The sequence below is a fragment of the Juglans regia genome, chromosome 9 (assembly GCF_001411555.2).
Source record: "Juglans regia cultivar Chandler chromosome 9, Walnut 2.0, whole genome shotgun sequence".
NCBI lineage: Eukaryota > Viridiplantae > Streptophyta > Magnoliopsida > Fagales > Juglandaceae > Juglans > Juglans regia.
In genome coordinates this window covers 12,661,987-12,682,837 of record NC_049909.1, presented here as the reverse complement: position 1 = coordinate 12,682,837, position 20,851 = coordinate 12,661,987, and the positions used below count along the sequence as shown (strand labels likewise).

At 35.4% G+C, this 20,851-nt stretch overlaps 2 protein-coding genes across 2 annotated transcripts; one reads left to right on the top strand and one right to left on the bottom strand.

The window, feature by feature from the left end:
- Positions 1-4,080: 4,080 nt before the first annotated feature.
- On the top strand, positions 4,081-4,521 carry LOC108984465. Its single transcript, XM_018956438.1, has one exon. It carries the CDS (start codon positions 4,081-4,083, stop codon positions 4,519-4,521), a length of 441 nt encoding a protein of 146 aa, XP_018811983.1.
- A 2,316-nt stretch (positions 4,522-6,837) lies between these two features.
- Positions 6,838-18,194, bottom strand: LOC108984467 (FKBP12-interacting protein of 37 kDa-like). Its single transcript, XM_018956440.2, has 14 exons — positions 18,019-18,194; positions 17,879-17,930; positions 17,717-17,778; positions 16,918-16,985; positions 16,802-16,838; positions 14,956-15,043; positions 14,736-14,800; positions 14,569-14,646; positions 13,734-13,781; positions 11,915-11,968; positions 11,069-11,230; positions 10,584-10,653; positions 7,735-7,790; positions 6,838-7,214 (listed from the first exon to the last, which is right to left on the bottom strand). The coding sequence occupies exons 1-14, from the start codon at positions 18,043-18,045 to the stop codon at positions 7,053-7,055; spliced, it is 1,029 nt and encodes a 342-aa protein (XP_018811985.1). The 5' UTR covers positions 18,046-18,194; the 3' UTR covers positions 6,838-7,052.
- Between the last annotated feature and the right edge of the window lie 2,657 nt (positions 18,195-20,851).

The following is a 20,851-nucleotide window of genomic DNA, read 5'->3' as shown; positions in this document are numbered from 1 at the left end:
AGTATCAACAAAAAATAATAATAATACAGATTTTGCCAAGGATTACTATACTAATACTATATATTATATAATAATACATTAGTAATTTAGTACTAGACTATTAGTATATTTTTTTCTAATACCATATTAGAGTCTATTACTATACTAATAGTATATATTATATAATAATACATTAGTAATTTAGTACTAGAAGTAGACTATTAGTATATTTTTTTCTAATACCATATTAGAGTCTATTACTATACTAATACTATATATTATATAATAATACATTAATACTATAAACTTATAGTGATTAGTTATTATCAATCATGATCAATATAAGTTATAACTTATAACTATATAATAGATTAATAGTATTAGTATTGGACTATTAGTAATATAGTATAGGCTATAGCTATATGTTAGTAATATACTAATATTAGTTATAGTGATTTAGTATAAGTTATAACTATATTACTATAACTATAAGTCTATAAGTCTATAACTATTAACTATTGTCTTAGACTCTTACTCTATGTTAGACTATTACTAATTTACTAATATACTATTAGTATATATTTTTATTAATACCATATTAGACTTTAGAGTCTAGAAGTAGACTCTAGACTATTAATATAATACTTGTATTAGTATAAATATTAATAATTTAGTATTACTATTAGTATAAACTTATAAATGTGTATTAGTTAATAATTACTTAATGATGAATTAGTGATAGGATTAGGTTAATTAGTCAAATGAAAATTATATACTTAATATATATAAATTATTAAATTATATATATATTTAATTCGGTCCGGTCCGGTCCGAAAACCAGCCGGACCGTGGACCGGACCGAATTAATTCGGTCCTCTTATTTTTGGACCGGACCGGACCGGAACAACTCTCGGTCCGGACCGAATTGGCCGGTCCGGTCGGTTTTCTCGGTCCGGACCGCCCGATTATCACCCCTAGATGTGGTGGTTTAGTGATATTTTGGAAAGAGGAGGGAATGGTGGAAATATTGAATTTTACACAAAGACATATAAGTGCGTGGGTATGTGACAATGAAGGGGAAAAATGGCTCTTAATAAGATTTTATGGGGCAACCCGAGACTAGCAAGAGGCAAGAGGCAAGAGGCTTGGAATTTGTTAACTTCTCTCAAGCTTGCTTGTGATAAGGGATGGTGTGTAATTGGTGACTTTAATGAAATACTCACCAATGATGAAAAGGAAGAAGGAAGGCCTAGAGGAGATACTTTGATGAACAACTTCAGGAATGCTTTGGAGGATGGAGGGTTATCTGATCTAAGGTGGAAAAGAGACAAATTCACTTGGAGTAATAGGCATGGGGATGACACTTTTACAAAAGAAAGACTGGATATAATGGTTTCTAACAAAGCTTGGATTGAGGCTCATAAGGAGATTAATGTGGAGACTTTAGTTGCCAGAAGCTCAAACCATAGACTTGTACTTTTGAGCTGCTCACAAATAGATGGGACTGAAGTATATGGTGTCAGAAATTTCAGGTATAAGGCATGGTGGGCTACATAAACAGACTATGAACAAGTGGTGAGGGAGGGCTAGAAGAAAGTAGACTTTGAAAGAGGACCTTTTGAGAAACTGAAGAGGTCAATTGATGGGTGAACATGGTCTTTGAAGAGGTGGAACAGAATCCTATGGAGGAATAAGGTGAAAGAGATCAATGAGAAATCTGAGGCTTTAAAACTTCTGCAGGTGGATGAAGGGAGCCATAATATTTCTGAGATCAGAAAAATTCAAAAAGAGTTAGATGGTTTGCTTGAGCAGGAGGATTTGAAGTGGAGACAAAGGGCTAAAAGACATTGGTACAAATATGGAGATAGAAACACTAAATATTTTCATGTTTGTGCCAATGAGAGGAGGAGGAAAAATAGGATTGTTCAAATCCACAATGAGCAGAGATGCAAGCTGACTAGCATGAAGGATATAAAAGAAGCTTTTCATGGTTATTTTGAGAAGCTATTCCTTTTTTCAGAACCTTCTCAAGAGGAGTTAACTGATTGTCTTAGGGAAATGAAGCCAAGAGTGATTGAGGAGATGAATGAAAGCTTATCAAAAGAATTTTATAGAGCTGAAATTGAATTGGCAATCAAACAAATGGCCCCATTGAAATATCCTGGACCAGATGGTTTAGGGGCTTGCTTCTACCAGAATCATTGGAATATTGTGGATGATAAGGTGTGTGAAGTTGTCTTGAAGTTCTTAAATGGTGGAAAGATAGATAGAATGACAAACTACACATATATAGCTCTTATTCCTAAAGTTAAAAATTCAGTTGTGGTTAGTGATTATAGACCTATCAGTCTATGCAACGTGGTCTATAAAATTGCTTCTAAAGTCTTAGCTAACATATTTAAGAAGGTGTTAGCAATGGTTATTTCCCCAACACAGAGTGCATTCATCTCAGGAAGGCTGATTGCTAATAACATCACGATGGCCTATGAGGCCCTCCATGCTATGAAACTAGATTAAAAGGCAAGGTTGGATCTATGACTATCAAGTTGGACATGTCTAAAGCTTATGATAGGATTGAATAGTGTTACCTAGGGGCTGTTATGAAACAGCCTGGGTTTTGTGAAAAATGGATAAATCTTATCATGGAATGTATGTCAATAGTGAGCTACTCAGTCTTAATTAATGGCAAGCCAGGAAGGAGAATTGTTCCAAAGAGAGGCTTGAGACAAGGGGATCCCATTTCCCCTTATCTTTTCTTGGTAAGCGTAGAAGGATTGAGCTCTTTGCTCAATTATTCTGATGCAAGTGGCCTTAAAAGAGGTGTGACTATGGCAAGAGGAGGCACAAGGATAAATCATTTACTTTTTGCAGATGATTGTGTCCTATTTGGTAGGGAAAAAGATGAGGAATGGCAGAAGCTTATGGAACTACTAAAGGTCTATGAGAGGGCCTCGTGTCAGTTTCTAAATAAGGAAAAAACATATGTTTTATTTAGCTCAAAAACAAAGGATGAGGACATGACTTTGATTTTGAAGGAAAGCGAATATGTGGTTTGTGGATGCTATGAAAAATATCTTGGTTTACCCTCTATGGTTGGAAGATCTAGATATAACTCTTTTAAAAGTATAAAAGATAGGATATGGCAGAAAATTAATTGTTGGAAGAACAAGCATATGTCACCTACTGGTAGAGAAGTGTTAATCAAGGCTGTATTGTAAGCAGTACTTACTTATTCGATGAGTGTTTTTAAATTGCCTAAGAACATGTGTAAAGAGATTAATATCATGTTATCTAGGTTCTGGTGGGGTAGTGCAGAGGGGGAAAAGAAGATTCAATGGTAGAGTTGGGAAAATATGGGGATCCAGAAATTAAAAGGAGGTATGAGATTTAGGGATATTGAAAGTTTTAATAGAACTTTATTGGCCAAACAAGCATGGAGGTTTTTGGAATTTCCTAATTCTTTGGCAGCCACCATATTTAGGGAGAAGTATTATAAAGCAAAACACCTACTGGATACTAGTTTGGGTGATAAACCCTCTTTAATTTGGAGGAGTATTTGAGATTCTTGAACTTGCTTAAAAAGGGGCTGAGGTGGAGAGTGGAGAGTGGGAAGAGCATCAATGTGTGGGGTCACAAGTGGCTTAATTCTCATCATCATTCAGTGTTCAATCTCCTGTTAAGATTCTTGACATCAATGTAAGGGTCTGTGACTTATTGAATTATGATGGAAATGGGTGGAATGAGGAATTGGTAAGAGGAATCTTCATTAAGGAGGAAGCAAATCTGATTTCTAGCATCAGTTTGAGTAAGTTAGGCTCAGATGATAGAATGATTTGGTGGCCTTCTAATAAGGGATCTTTCACTGTGAGGAGTGCTTACTTTGTAGAGCAAGACAGTAAAAGATTCCTTAAAGGTGAAACCTCTAGAGAATGTGAAAAGGATAAGAAATGGAAGAGTATTTGGGGATTAAAGTTTCTAGGAGGAACCAAAGCTCCTATGGAAACTGGAGAATGACCTACTAGCTACAAAGAAGAACCTGTGGAAGAGGAAATTGGTGAAAATTGCAATATGTCCAATGTGTGGTCAAGAGGAGAGACAACTATGCATGTGGTATGGCAATGCCAGGCAACAAGAGATGTATGGGCAGTATCCTTTAGAGCTGCTAAAAAATGGTCCAGTGCAGAAGATAACTTCCTACTGTTATGGGATATATTCACGGACAGATTGTCTTATGTGGAGCTAGAACTTGCTGCTGTATTAATGCGCATGTTATGGCTAAGAAGAAATTCCTTTATATTTGAAGATAAATTCAAGGACCCTGAGAGCTTGGTTAGAACAGTCAAGGCAACTCTTGATGACTTTCAAGATGCTCAAGAAAATGAAAAGGGTCAAGAATTTTCAGTGTCAAATGAGGCAAGAGGGGGTGACAGAGCTAATCATAGGTGGATAAAACCTATTCAATGTTTCATTAAGGCAAATTGGGATGCTTCCCTTCGTAAACACAGCTTAGGACTAGGCATAGTCTTGAGAGATGATAAATGAGATATCATGGCCTGTGCTTCATACAAAAAGAACCTAGTACAAGATCCTGTGGAGGCTGAAACTGTGGCTCTTTGGTATGCAGTGGAGCTATGTAATTCACTTGGTTTCAACAGAGTAATCTTAGAAGGAGATGCTGAAGTGGTGGTGAAAACAATCCATAATGAGGAGGAGAATCTGTCATCTGCTGGCCATCTTATAGAAGATGTCAAAACTGTTTTGAAAGAAAGGAGCATGGAGAGTGCAGAATGTCCGAAGAGAAGCGAACGAGGTGCCTCATTTGTTAGCAAATAATTCTTTTAAGTTTGATCGAGAGAAGATATGGGTAGAGGAATGTCCAGAATTTATAGCTTTACAAGTTTTTAAAGATGCAAATTGAATTGATTCAAAAAAAAAAAAAAAAGTACAAGCCTTTTAGCAGTCTTTTGTAAAAATGTAAACCTCATTAAGAAAAAGTGAATTTTTCACACTTTTTCATAATAAAGTCTACATTTTTATAGAGGACTTATGCGGGACTTGTGTATTTATAACTTGTATATATCATTTCTCATATTTGATTATAAGTATAATATAAGAAGAAAAATGAAAGACACATGATATTTTCGCCTTTAATGAAGTTTTTCTAGAAAACAGGCATCTTATAGAATACCTAATAATTTTTTAAAAAACAAATACCAAAGCAGGAGAACACTAAATACGGAAAAAAGATTTCAAGCTAATAAGAGCGGCTTTATCCTTTGAAGTAATAACATTCATACAACATATTTTAGCATTAACCAATATCACAGTGGTTACTGTCGGTGACTATACTTGTTGGCTTTTAACTCCACCTTACCAGAAATGAAAAATGATGTTTGCTAACGAAGAGGGAGAGAGAGAGCTTTGCGGCACTCAGCACTTTGTCATTTTTATTTAGGTTATCGAGATTATCAATCACTATTTTTTTATGTGTAATGGTTCCATACTGATTTTAAATATCCTCGGTAGCCCTTCCAGGACAATTTTTTCCAGCAAGACTGATGACTCATTTGAATAGTGAGATAAGATGAAATGAGATGATATAATTTTAAATAAGTTAAATAAAATATTATTAAAATATTATTTTTTAATATTATTATTATTTTAAGATTTGAAAAAGTTAAATTTTTATTATATTTTGTATAAAAATTTGAAAAAATTATAATGATGAGATAAGATAGATTAAGAATATTTCTATTTCCAAACGGACCTGAGGCATTTGATTTGAGTTTTGAATTTTACATAATCATCATATATTTAACACAAAAAAGTTGTGAAAGTAGTTCTAAAAATAATCATGTGCAACATTATACATTTGCTTCGAGATGACTGACTTGTGACCAAAAAGTTAAAGACTGAGTTTGAAATACTAACGTACGTGTAGGTATTCCTAGTTGTGTAGGATTGCGAAAAAAAAACAAACCCCTCAAAAGACAAATTTCTATTATGAATCCTATGCAAATGTCATTCAGCAATCTAGTGGTGAAGGTTTTGAAGACGGGTGATGCTACAGCCCCCGCTGGAAGTGTAGTATTATTTTACATATGTTTTGTTTAAGTAATTTTTTATATAGATCTTTTAATATTTTAAAATATTTAAAATAAATAAAATAAATTTAAAACATCATTAAGAAAATACTTTCTTAATCAGAAAGTAAAAAATATATATATTAAAAAATATATTTTTAATCACGAAGTAAAATAAAAAATTATAGATTAAGAAAGTATTTTTTAATAATATTATGATTTTTTTTTAAAAAAAAAAATTAAAAGGTCATGCTACATCCCTCGCTAGGGGCTCCCGTTGGGCTCGCTAGGGGCTCCCGTTGGGCTTGACATGTACTTTTCTATATTTATTTTTTTAATTTATTTTTTATATAGGTTTTTTTTACACTTTTAAATATTTTTAAAAAATAAAATAAATTTAAAATATCATTAAAAAACACTTCCTTATCAAAAAGTAAAAAAATAATTATTAAAAAATACATCCTTAATCACGAAGTAGATTATTTATTCTACTTCGTGATTAAGAAAATATTTTTTAATAATATTATAATTTTTATTTTATTTTTTAAAAATATTTAAAATTATTAAAAATATCTATATAAAAAAAATACATAAAAAAATGCTAGAGCCCAGCGGGAGCTCCCAGCGGCAGCATCTAGCATTTTCCTTTGAAGACAATTTCCCAGAAGATGATTTTGGCCTCCTGATCTAAGTACGGGTCAGCCGGATCAAAGACCAGGCCAATTCATCGACCAAGTTCGAATAGCAAGGGTTGAACAGGTATGAATTCCGACCGATCAGCAATTCAAGTCGTTCAGGTGGCCAATTGGGAACCAAAAAAGGGACCTTTTGATGTATAGATACATACCCTCATACCCTGACTAAATTCAGAATGAGCTTTCCCTCATCTGACTTAAAAGAATTTAATTCAATTTCAATGTACAAACGGCACTGAGAGGAAAAGCGAACAAAAAAACAAAGATAGAAGCATACAAAATTGCCATGAAGATATCAGTTGCCGGCATCCTCAGAAGCCATCATCTCATCTCTAGCTTCCTTGTTAGAAGCTGAATCGACTTTTTCCTCCTCAATCAGGCTCTTCTGGTGCAGCTCATGCTTCAGCCTTTCGATCTCCTCATCCTTTTCTTCCAGCTTCTCTTGCAAGATAAGCACCTGAAGTAGAAGACGCAATAAATGCCGATCCTTATTAACTGATCATATCTACAATAACAATAAGTAACCCTACTTATGATGTCAACCAGGTTTTAGTTCATCAATCTCTCATCCAACACTCATATTTGACGGCCACTATACCACACAAATTAAGTTTAAATCAACCTTAACCAATCTTATGTTTAGTTTGAAGAATCTAAGCCAAATCCAAGATTAGCCAGAGTACAGAAAAACTCATAAAGATTCTGGCAATAACTCATTAGTCCACCAATGTCTAACAAAGATAATCACAGCAGCAATTATCAACCACAAGATATCATTTGTGCAGAAAATTGGTCCAACACAATTATGAAATCCACAACTGTACAGTAGACAAAAAGCACAAGCGTCCTGAGTGTTTGGGAACATTTCCTTTTTCAGGTACTCTGGAAACATGTTACATTTAAGAACATAAATAAGCATAGCAACAAACTGTGTATTTCACTCGGAGTAAATTAAAAAATGAAAGCAAAATGGAAACCATTTCGTTTGATCTTTCCACATCGTTTGTCAACCCCTCCATATGTTTGTGCAGTCCTGTATGCAACAGAACAGAGCATCAATATCGCATGAACTTTGAAAACCGACATACAACAAGAACAGGTCAATTTAGCATACACAGCAATTTAAATTATATGTACAGAGTAGTCATAGCTATTACTGGCTGAGGAGAGAGGAGAGAGGAGAGAGAAACACTCGTAAGAAAACCCCGTGTGAGAGTTACCATCTCGTCGCCGCCTTGGTCGGCGAGTGGTTGCTCACTGCCGGCTCTCAACCACTCGCCGGCTCAGACATCATTGCCGAGCCCCGGCGACCTCACAGAGGGTTGTCCGGAGCTGGTCATCCCGCCGACGAGAGATACACCAGTGCGTAAGGTTATTACCCGTAAGAGAGAAATCCATTTCGCTGTCACCTAGGCTGGCGAGTGGCTCCCGGCGGCACATAATAGACCGACGGACCCCGGCGGCTACGCCAAGGGTCTTACGGCGTTGGTCACCCTCCGGTAACCTGGTTTTTTCTTCTAGATCCGTTTCGGGCGTCCGTGTCGTTGGTTCTGTTTCCTAAGAAAACAAATCTGCCGCCACACACCCTTACAAGCGAGAGACACAACACGGTGGTCACAGACCACCCTCCGTCGTTCTAGCTCGTTGGTCTTCAGCAGTGGTTCTTAGCCGTGTATCAAGTTCTGAACTGGTTTCAATGTGATGATGAATGGTTGTTAAAGGAGGGGAGTTGGTCAGTATGAACTTCTATGGTGTTAGCCATAGAATCTAAATCCTTTACTCTGGTGAAGGATTGGAGTATGTTGGCCATTATTGAAAGGGGTCGAAGGGTGATTTCTAAGTTGGTTTTGGGTTCAACAACAGTGCAGTAGTTTGCTAAGGCCATGGAAGAGTGCACAAAGGATGAAAAACAAGATTTTTTCTCCACTGTTCGGGAAGGTAGACGCCGCTTCATGGCGCACCTCTACTCAAATACTCGAGGACATTATATGGCGGTAGAAGAATATGGTGGTGGTGGGAGGAGGAATTTTATCTTCATTCCTGAGGAGGGGGGCAGTGGTTGGAGAAGGATGGGGGAGGTGCTGCGTGACTTTTCCTTCAGCAAAAGAGGGAGCGAAGGACAAGGTGCTGTAGGATGTGGCTCTGCTAGGGAGTCGCGTAGCAGACATGTCGGTGGCGCGTAAGGGAAGGAAAACTTGGAGGTGCACAAAAATCCTGGTAAATCCTCATTGGCGAGGCGATCCTATGCGGCAGCTCTAAAGACGGGTCATGCTTCGGGAGTTCAGAGTGAAGGAGATTCGCAAATCACGTCTCAAGACCAGCTTGTTGAGATGCACAATTCCTTAAAGGAGATGGAAACCCAACTTGTCGAGCGAAAGGCAGCGATAGCTTTCTTGTCTTCGAAAATAGACCGGCTTTCAGTTGGAGGCAACAGAGTTGTAAGAAACAAGATAGGCCTGAAGCATTTAAACCCAGTTAAAGGAAAATGGAAGATCGGATTCAACTCTATCCCTATATCTAGATCCAGGAGAGTATGGCGGGTCAAAAGGAAATCAGGGTTGTTTGAAGCAGGGTCTACATCAGGTATCGGCATAGAGACATCAGTAATGGAATGTCATTCGCCTCATGTAACATAGGATAGACCAATAGTCGGTACTACACCCTTGGTCCTTGCAGAGTTGAAGGAAAATGGTGTACCACCAAGGTCTGAAGGAGATGTAGGAACCCCAGATGTAAAAGGACTTGCTGTCACCCCAAAATCTCCAATGAAGACCATTATACCATTGGAGCGAACCAATGGAGTTGCTGGAGAACCAAATGGTTTGGAGTTGGTGTCTCATGTAGATGAATGCCTAGAGTCGGGAGTGCATTTGGATACTGTGTCTGGGGATAACGTTGCTCCCTTGGTGTCTCTTCCACCAATAACGGACTGGATTTTGCCTAAAGTTAACGAGATTCAACAGTTTGTGGGCATTTCACATAGAGGATGTGGAGACCAATTCAATGAACTAATCACTACGATTGAGGCAAGCCACGCACTTGAAACTAAAAGTTTCAAGAAAATCAGGGAGTTACAGCGTCTTTCTTGGGCAATTAACTACGACGCTAAGGGTGGTAGCTCAACTAGAGGGAAGTCTAAAGGGAGGATATTGTGAAGACAGGAATCAAGGGTTTGGGTTTGGGGTTGGGGTTGGGTGTTCGGGTAGAGTTTTTGGTCTACAAGAAACAAGGGTTGGAGACCGGTCTGGTGTATTTTAGGTTGTTTATTTCACGGGTTTTTTGGGTCATTAGGAGCTTTTTGAGTCATTTTGGGCAATGTGTTTTTTTGTATACATTTTGTGTACTTGGTTTCTCCTTTGATATAATATTTTTTTACTTATCAAAAAAGAAAATTATATGTACCCTTAACACTCTCCTTTCTTTTCCTTCGGAAGAGAGGAGTGCAAAAGTTTTTTTTGATGTCGGAAAAGCAAAATACAAATGAGAGGAGTGCAAAAGTTAACATATGTTTGATTCTCTCTCTATAAACTGGAGTTGAATATCAATTGCCACAGCAATTCCAGTTCCTTCTGGACTGGAGTTGTGGTGGGAACACAATTCTAGCAATTGACAAACCAAGAAGGAAAAAAGGATGCAACTTATTTACTTTTTTCTTTTTTTGATATGTAAGGATGCATCTTATGAATTATAAATGAATATTCTAATTACATTGCTACTAATTATAAAGATTGATTGTAAAAGGATTATTTTACTTGATATTGTCGCACGTATGGTATGTGAAACCCAGCCAGAGTGATAAATATACATGCGATTGCATATTACGGACCTTCAAACTGACTTCTGAGTTCTGCATTCTGTGATTTCTGCAAAGCAAGCTGCATTGCTAATTCATGCATCTGCAGACAAAACATTGAGAAAAACCAACCAAGAATTTCTCATAAAATGAAATCAATCGAGCAATCAATTCTAAAACAATAAAACAATACTTTTTTGTTCAACATTATAATATAGAGTGCATCTAATTGGTTGCTTAAGGTATCCACATAACTGCTTTCAAGTAATTTATCACTTAATATTTATCATGGACAGTATTAGATCAGGCATAAAATTGTTTCTTATCATATAGGATCTACTCTCCAACTCCTACCACCCAAGAAACTCAGTTACTGCACACATGCACATATGTACAAAATTTCTGTGCCAGTTTCTCAAGAAACCTAGAAAAATAACCACTCTCCAGGCCGAGAATAGAAACTTAATACATGCTGAAAGTACAATAACATATACTATAACGAGATGGAGTTGCAGCACCTTTCCTTCAGAAGCTAGATTTCCAATCTCCTCATTTTCCTCTTGCAATGTCCTACATTTAGCCATCAGCATCTTACCCATCTTACTTTGTGGAGTGAAACTGAGAGCAGAAATGGTATCCTGTTTCTCCTTCAACTCTTTCTCCTTCTCCTCAACCAAATTCTAGCATTACACATCACAAGAAAACATAAACAGACTTATCTAGGCACAAACCGCATGTATGTAACCACCTTGGGGGTGCACAAAAGTAATGGCATAAAACAAAATGGTAACTCTAAAGCAGAACCACTAACAAACAATGTGCCAAAATGTTGGTTAATATTTTGCTCCATAGAAGTAAAGCCAAATGTGGGAATTAATAATCAGAGGTCAATACGTACACAAAACATTTTTTTTTTTTTAAATCACTTGTCAAAAACATTTTTTTTAAATCACAATATATAGATATATTTGAGTATTACATAATCAACCCAACATCCCTGTTTTTAATATGGAAATCAATATAATTCATCCAAAATGACTTAAAAAAGATTAGTAACAGTATACTGTTTACGGTAATATGACATCTTTTCCAACCCATAGGCAATTATTTTCAATTTCTCCCTTTTTACAATGAAGTATTTGCTGCTTATAACCAGACAGAAAAGATGAGGGAGAAGGGAGTACATACATACCAACATGTAATAACAACCGTATCTTATGTGAGAGTTTCAAATAATGTCTCATACAATATGAATAATTAGATGCCAATAAAAAACAATATGAAGAATTAGATAAAAAAAAATGCACGCATTTAAAGCATCAATTTTAGCCTAACTTGCTGCAATCAGCTCTTAGGGCACAAACCTTCAAACGTGTAAATTCTTCATGAATAGCTGGATCTAGTAATAACCTCCTGGCCTGTCAAATTAACCACCATACCAAAAGTTTGTGCATTTAGTTATTTATTTGAATAATTACCATCATAGCATGCTTGAACTGTTCATATCATATTGTATAGAGATTTCTTTTTGATATATTACAGTATATAGAGATTTCTGGAATCAACAAGAGGGTAAAAGCAATAAATATGTTGATGCTATCATTAACACTATAATAGCAGTAAGGTAATCACATAGAGCATTCAGCAGTCAGCACTTCCACCAAACTTTTATAGTGCCAATAAGTCATCCAAAACCAAGAACATGTTCAAACATCAAAAACACAAACAAGAAAATGTGTGGTATATTTCATACATGACAAAATATAAAGATTATGCATACAGAAAATGATTGTCTGCAAATCTAAGGCTGCGTTTGGATGTTGAGCTGAGTTGAGTTCTTTACGAATAGTAGTGAGTTGAGATAGTAAGTGAGTTTTGTGGGGTCCACCTAAGATGAGTTAATTTGTTTGGATGTTAAGATGAGTTAGATGTATTTATGTGAAGTTGAAAAAGGTTGTGAGTTCCACGTGTAAAGAAGTGTTGAATTGAAAAAGGTTGTGAGTCCACGTGTAAAGAGGTTTTGAGTTGAGATGAGTTTAGTAATTTGAAAGTTTGATATTTGAATGTTGGATTTAGCTTAAAATTAGACTGAACTGAGTTGACTCAGATGAGTTTAACAACCAAACGGAGCCTAAGTAAACAAATGAACCAAACTACCCGGGTATAACTTACTAAGGATTCCTCCTTGACACTTATCATTTCCCGTATACTTTGAAAGTTCTAGTTAAGACAGATTATACTTTCACAGAAAGATTAGACGACTGGAAAATGGTAAGACGCAAATCTTCCCTCATTGGCGAAAGCATACTTGAAATTGTATCATGTGAAATTCTCATGAAAAGCACTTAAAGAAAATGACCATAACAGAGGCAGAAGAGCCTAAAATAAACCCATATCCAATCCAAAAATAGAAATCTGATAGGCCAATTCATTGATAAATTAACAAAAGTCCGTTCTTCCAATCATTAAGCTACATGTGTTGAGTCATCATTTTCTTTTGGGTAATAACAAGATCCCCTTTGTGTCAGATTTTTTTTTTTTGACAAGTTCTTTATGTCGAAAATGAAATCTCATGAAGCTGAATGAAAAAAGAAAACATATTTCCCAGCCTCAAAATCTAAAGCACTATAGCTGTCTATCCATTTGACAAAGATATGCATATCATTCATCAAATAAGAACATATGAGGCAATCTCAAACCTAAAGCTTTTGGACCAAAAGTACAAACTTTCCTTGTTTAAGGGGTGGGGGGGAGTCAACAATCTTTGCAGCTCTCTAGAATGGGTAAATGGTAAAGATGTTCAAGCATATCCCCCCTTTGATTCTAGAATTTTTTTTTTTTTTTTTATAATTAATAAAAGTTTTATTACCAAGAATAGGCACAGCCCAAGTATACATGAAGTATACAAAGGAAATGCCTACTACACTCTAGAAAGCAGGAAACTACGACAGAAACAGATTTGGTTCTAGAAAAAATTGGGAATAATGAACACAAATGCTTAACAATCACTGAAAATAATCCATCAAAAGGAGATCTAATCGGAAAAAAAATTAAATCCCAGAAAATCTTAAACTGGAAACAGAAAAAGAAATAGCAAAATATCAATTATATAGTGCCTCCCTATCCAATTCCCTCAACCCCCTCCCCCCACCACAAAAAACAAAACAAAACGTAGTATATTACCTGCATTGATGGTGGCTTCAATTGTGCTTTTAATTCTCTGACAGCAGACTGGGCATTTAAGAATGAATTTGGTTTAGATAGGCAAAACATCATAAAGTTACATGCAAATAACCAACATAGCCAAAAAACAAGCTGAATAAAAAGCATGAAATCATATAATGCAGGATAATAATAAAATAATAAAATAAGCAAAATTATGTAAGAAGGTGGAGTCACAAAATTCTCCTTGGGCATCGAAGGTACTTCATACAGGAAGGCATTTGCATTTTCTAAGACTTCAAATGAAGCCATAACATCACAGTTACTGCTTGGAACCCCATGTGAATACTTTCTTGTGTTTCATTCTGATGGAGTCCTGTCCAGCAACTCCAGATCTAAGAAACCATGCATCTTCCTTCGGGGAACTCTGGGTGTCTTTACTGATTAGTGTCGTTGAAGCTGATTGTGAGCTTTAGTTGAAGGCTTAAACACTTTTTTTTTCTAGGTTAAAACAAGTAGTTTTATCTCTCAATTGTAGAGGGGCAGCTCTTATTTTGAGGGATAGGCTAGTTACAATCCTGACAGACCATGGGAGTTCTGCAACTTCATCCATTGCTAGACATGCAAGTAGTAGATATTATTAAGACTCACATACATTTATGCAGAAGGAGCCACTTCGCATGAAAACTATATGAGAGTTATCTAAGTTCCATTACATTCATGATATATTGTGTTCGTTTTGAGATCTCTCCAAATTGTTCCTCTTTTCTTCTAATAAATTCTGTTTTGCCAAAGAGTGAGGTTTGTAGATCCAAAATGAAATTACATAGATGGGTATGGAAAATAAAGATCTTACCTTCAACTCTGCTATCTCCTGCTCCCGTTTTGCAAATGTCACAATGAAAGCACCTTCCTTTTTCTTTGCCTTTTCAAGCTGATAACAATAACAAAACATGGATGAGATCCTACATAATAAATTGTTAGTTTTCAAGAAGCGAAAAAAAGTAGTAATAAACACCAAACCTGTTCTCTTAATGACTCCTCAGAGGATTTCAGAGTCTGAAGATAATCAATCACAGATTTAGGTTCTACAAAAAGGAAAATAAAAGATGGAATCAATTCTTTTGGGAAAACAGGCAGAACATGATCACAAAAAGACTCAAATATTGGAATCTTACATCAATTACACATATCTTGCATGATAAATATAAATAAATAAATGAAGTCTTCAAGATGGGCTAACCAGGAGAAGTCCCAGCGGGTATAAAGGATTCATTCTGAAATGAAGAATGCCACATTTGAATCTCAGATTTTGCAGCTTCAAGCTCCGACTGAAATTGACAACATCATATTAGTGGCCCAGTGAATGTTTTGGCTGGGAGACAGAATCATATAAGAAGCATAATCATTATACACTTTCTTTTTTATAGGTATAATCATTATGCACTTTTGTGCACATAATGGAACACTTCAATCTTATGAAAGGAAAGGAGTAGCATTTATAAAATTCATACACAATTGTAAGTTGCATAACATCCCTCACTACTACTGTGGAAAACCTCTGCCAAGTAATCTATGCAAGTGTGGAAAACCTATTTAAATATCCCTTGCTACTACTCTTGAAGTTTATTGATCTGAATTTTCCAAGTTGAAAAAGTTAATTCAACTGTAAGTTGCACGCACCAATTATAATAGATCACAATCAAGAGTTTAATGTATTTTGAACTTATTTACTTTTAAAGATATCTACTTGAAGACAACAAACTCTTCAAGATCTTTATAAGTTAAAGGTGCACTACTCACTGGTACGCCTTTTTTTTTTAATCGGTACTCACTGTGGTATACCTTTTTCACAGTGATTAACAACAAAGGTCGCAGATGCAAGAGAAGATATAGACAAATATTAAGGTGACTGCTGATTCTTATACATTAAAAGATTGTACACCTCTAAAATCATTCATTATGAAAAGAAACTTCAGTTGCTTTTTCTTTTCTTTTTTTATTGGCACCGGGTGTCCGGGAACAACATCCCGACTAATCCCAAGAGTGCACAAGCCCTTGGCAAGGAGGTTCCTGCAAGTGCATCTAAGGTAATTCAGGGGGAAAATCCCTCAGTTCGATGGCCCCTAGGAATTGTTTGCATCCAAGAGGATTTGAACCTTAGACCTGGAGGGAGCATACCACCAAGATCAAGGCCTTTACCACTTGAGTCCTGAAACTTTTTTTTAGTATGGATCCACTTACAGAAACTCAATGCAAGATCCTGGCATTCAATATGTATACCCAAAAAGTCTTGTGTTTCAATTATTCCACCAATTCATTTTACCAAGTTCAATTTACTTAAATTAGTCAACATTTATAGGTTTCAATGAAACAAGACCTTATGATGACATTGAACCTCACCAAGGCAAGGCTCTTCAGACCCAACTCTGGGGAGAAAACCCCAAAAATACCACCCAACCTACCAGAATCATGTATCAATTAATAAAAGAGAACTCCGGCTATGGAATCGAACCCAAGATTTCTAGGTCTACAACTCGTACAAAGTTTTTCATTTGACTACTAAGCTGCACCTTAATGGGTACAATAAGCTACTATTTGTAACAAGTAGTTTATTGGTTTGTTAGTTGGTCGCTTTTTATTTAACAAATAGGTGAATCAATATTAACCTAGACACATCAAGATGCTTTCAAATTGAGTTGGAACTGCCAAATCAAGCAAGTTATCTGCTTTATCGGTGAACAAAAAGAAAAACCAACTTGTATCTAATCAATTATGAGGTGAAACCTAGCATTAAATATACTCTCTCAAATAGCTAGAAAGAAAAAGATAAAAATTGGTATTATTAGTAGTTTTAATCGATTCCACAGCCTCCAAACGCAGAAAGTAGCATATTTAAGACCATATGTCTCAATTTTTCAATAAGAATTATGTAAAAAGTCAAAGATCAAAGTTAAAGAAAAAGTAGTCTGACAAATTAAGTTTGTAAGTGAAATCCATCCCTAATTTATAGGACATTATTTCTTTCCCTTAAATTTTTCCCTAATTACTGCCACAGAATGACAATGAAGGTGCAAATGAATACATACTTGACATGTTGCAAGTTCATCCTTACAGTTTTGAAGACTGCAAAAGAAAGTTACAAGAAGGATAAATAAGATAATATTATCCATTAGATAAACATTCATTCTAGATCATAGAATACCTCTCGCGAAGTGACAATATCATCCCTGTTGCTACACCAGGAGCAGTTTCTTCTAACTTTGTCTTACTCTGCATTGTGAACAAATGGTTATCCACAACGTATTCAAATAAGATGCACAAAGGATCTTTAGTATTCAAGCATCTACAAATTATATAGAGAAGTAGTGTAATACAATAAATAAGGACCTGCATCTGAGGTAGGTAGAGACTTGGATATATACAAAGTATCAAGAATATAAATAATGTGTTATTCCTATGATTTTCAGATTTTTTTGACTAGTGGTTTGGAGAATATTTAAAATGCTGAGAATTCTGTATGACAAGAAGCTTTAGGCATGCATTGGAGAGACATTCATAAGTAGTGATGGGGCAGACTCACACTATATCATGTCTCAAAGAATCCAAGAACTAGGTTTACGACTCAACAATGATGTTTCCTGAATTAGTGAAGTCCGAAGGTGGCTTATAGAAAGCATTTTCTAGGTCCACTCCAGGCAATATGCAAAGTATATTAGATACTAATCGTTCTTCATTCATTTACTGATCTTCTAAAAGAATACGATACAAAAGTATCATGCCCCTTTCAACTTCCAGGCCCCACAATAGTTGCACTTCATCGGATAAAAGCTTCTTCACTTGGAATTAATGGATAAGAAAAATGTACGAAACTTCTCCAATACATTACTGATAATTTCATGCCTAACTTCAACATGGCAAAATGGATTAATGCAACGCTTTCAGCGTGGGCATGCTCTAGTTCACATAATAATAGAATAATTGAACTCAATATTAAATAATACCTTTTTTGAGCCAAAAATATCATCTTCATCGTCTTCAAGATCCCCAAAGCCTCTCTTGTCAACTAATTTTTATTGCACAACGTTGAAACAAATATTTAAGAGAACAAACATACGGTAAGAACATACATCTTAAGTTTTTGGTTTCAGAGAAAAATAACTAACCTGAGCGCCTGTTATTATGAGTTCCAGGAAAATCGCCTCCAAAATCATCATCCTGTGTTTAACAACACGCATTCAATGAAAACAACAGAAGCTAAAGAATATATATTATGCAGCTGACGGGTTGGAAGACTTCGTATTACATCATCGAGATGGGTGTGAGCAGCCATAGGAGTTCAAAGCCCTAGGATTTTGTTTTTCGCCGGAGTCGGAGAATTGGGTCGGTGCCGTCAAAGCGAAAGGAATTGGGGAGGGAACAGTGTCGGTGTCACTGTCTCCGTAAAGAGGATGATCTGTACACCCAATGCACTGCATGATTAAAATACACTCTCAACAGAATTTTGCTATATACCGGACTCCACGTTTTATATTTTTTTAAAATTTTTTAAATTGTTAATATTTTTTAAAAGAAAATTTGAGTTTATTCTTTTTAAATTATTTTAAATTTTCTATTCATTATTCATATAATAAATATTAGATAAAAAATAATAAAAATTAAAAATAATATAGAGCGTAGAGTGTTAGGAGTTTATAAAGATTTTTTATTTAGAGAATTAACAATGGCTGCCATTGTAAAGTCCAAATTTTAGCTAGAATTTCAAGCTTTAAATTATAATATAATATTATATATTTTAATAATATTTTACAAAATTTTTTTATATTTTATAAATACACTTCATATATTAATTAATAATTTATATTTTACTTAAAATTATTATTTCTCAACTATTTGTTTCCTCGACCTAATATTAACATTTCATACTAATATTAACCGAGGTATTTAACCACATCTATTAGAATACTATAATGCTAATATACAAACAAATGCATGGCTGAACCACACATATTACTATATAATATCACTTCTAATAAAATTGCAAATGTAATCAAATCTCACAATGAATCATGCAGATATGGACATCAAAATTGTGTGAGAGAGAGATAGAGACCTGAGCATAAAGAACAAATCAGAAACTCTATTCTCATTCATGGAAAGGAATCAAAAATACAAATGTTATCTTCTACCTAGCACTCGACTGTACTGTCCACTATACTAAAAATCAAATCTACTAAAAATATTAAGAAGGACACTAATAGAAATTAATTTACAAGCAACAAGCCAAAACAGAGTGGTCCTTTGGTAAGAAATTATCTCTACTGCATCGTGCATTCCTTGGTAGCTGCACCTTCATGTCAGGATCATTGAGAGCCTCAACCTAATGGTGAGCATGATCATCATGCTTCAAAAATATGGAGGGTTAACAAGAACAATAGAAAAGTGCTTGTTAACAAGGCCTAGTTGTTAAACCTTTGAAAGAACTTTCTTAATCATGACAAGAAGCTCAAATGAGGAGTTGGCGGATAAATATCTAATAGAATGAGAAGGTAGTTATGGATTAGTACAGTGGCAGTGGAGGATTAGGGAGGGATATAGAGTATATTTCATAGTGGAAGCAATACTATGTCTTTGATTTTTTTAAAATGAGTAATAGATAATTTATTAAAGGTGCGGCCACTGTACACAGGTGGCAAATCTACAAGCAGTAAGCTAAGGTTATCATATGGCACTGTCCAAACATAGAGAGACTAAAAGCATAATGGAATCATTCACCACACAGCTAGGCAACAAAGATTACTACTTTCCCTTTCAGCTCCACCCTTCCCAAGGGCATAACCCAAACTATTCGAAGACATTTGAAAATTCTGACCAAAGTGCTCTGGCAATGAATTAATTAGAAATATGAAAACGACAATGCCATAACAGTGGCTCAAAGCTATCAAGAATCAATGGAATCAATTTGCTTTACCTCGCTCATCCTCGGGAGACTTTAGCCTAAAGGAATCCACTGTCTCAGAGTCTATAATGCAGTGGGAACGTCGGCCAGTAACCAAATGACGCAAAAAATCATGTAGGCAATGTTGTTTTCTAACTTGTTAAACTGATGAGAATCGATGAAAGTTGGAACACTAGTTTTGAACATCTTCACAGAAAGGGGATGGCAAAATCAGACTCACCTACAACATAAAGAGGTAGTAATCGACCTCTATCGAGAGCATATAACAAAATGGCTTGGTTTCCCTTAAGAAAATATGGCTCTCAAACTATCTGTTCTATTTTGTTTTACTGATCTGGTATGTAAAGAAATAAAAGTCATCACAAAAAAGTCATCCAAAAAAAAAACAATATGCAGATGCCAGCAACAAAATTCAGACCTACTAAAAATACTAAGAAGGACACTATAACATAAATTTTATTTACAAGCAACAAGCCAAAACTGAGTCCACAGTCCACAAACCATATATATATATATATAGAGAGAGAGAGAGAGAGAGAGAGAGAGAGAGAGAGAGAGAGAGACCAAATCAGACCAGACCATATATTCATTAATGGCTTTCAAGACACAGACCATATATATATATATATATATATATATATATATATATATAGACCAAATCAGTATCATTTTATATGCAAGTCTACTTGGACTTTATTCACATGTTCATTAATGACTTTATTCACATGCAAGTCCACGAGTTTGGTACTGAAGTTCCATTATCCTTTACATGCATTCTAAAACATCTTTTCACAAAATGTTGACTCAAGATAATGAATTATTATAAATAGAATACCTTTCACACAAAACTCCCACCATTGGCTGAGGTATTTAGTAAAATTGTTCAAACAGGGGAGGCTCTAGTGGTGCCCTCACTAGTGGCTGGAACAAGGGAATCGTATCATCGAATAAAGCTGGTGGAAGTAGGGGAAACAATTGGGGATCAACATATGCTTTTGGTGGGCACCAGTGGGGCAAATTGACCATAACCATGAAAATTAAAGAAACTAATCAGCAAGGGGAACTATATGGGTACTACGGAAATGAAAGAAACTAATCAACAAATTGACCATAACCAATATGAGAAATACGAGAAAGAAAACAACTTTAATTTCTGGTGTATCGGTACTACTTTAATAGG

What these genes read in the sequence shown, in the direction of transcription:
- LOC108984465 (XM_018956438.1), top strand. Translation starts at nt 4,081, where the DNA reads ATGCATGTGGTATGGCAATGCCAGGCAACAAGAGATGTATGGGCAGTA.
- LOC108984467 (XM_018956440.2), bottom strand. Translation starts at nt 18,045, where the DNA reads ATGGCTGCTCACACCCATCTCGATGAT. An exon ending in CTCACACCCATCTCGATGAT is followed by an intron (nt 17,931 to 18,018) that starts GTAATACGAAGT and finishes TGTTAAACACAG; the next exon opens with GATGATGATTTTGGAGGCGA. An exon ending in ATCTAGCTTCTGAAGGAAAG is followed by an intron (nt 10,654 to 11,068) that starts GTGCTGCAACTC and finishes TTTTGTCTGCAG; the next exon opens with ATGCATGAATTAGCAATGCA.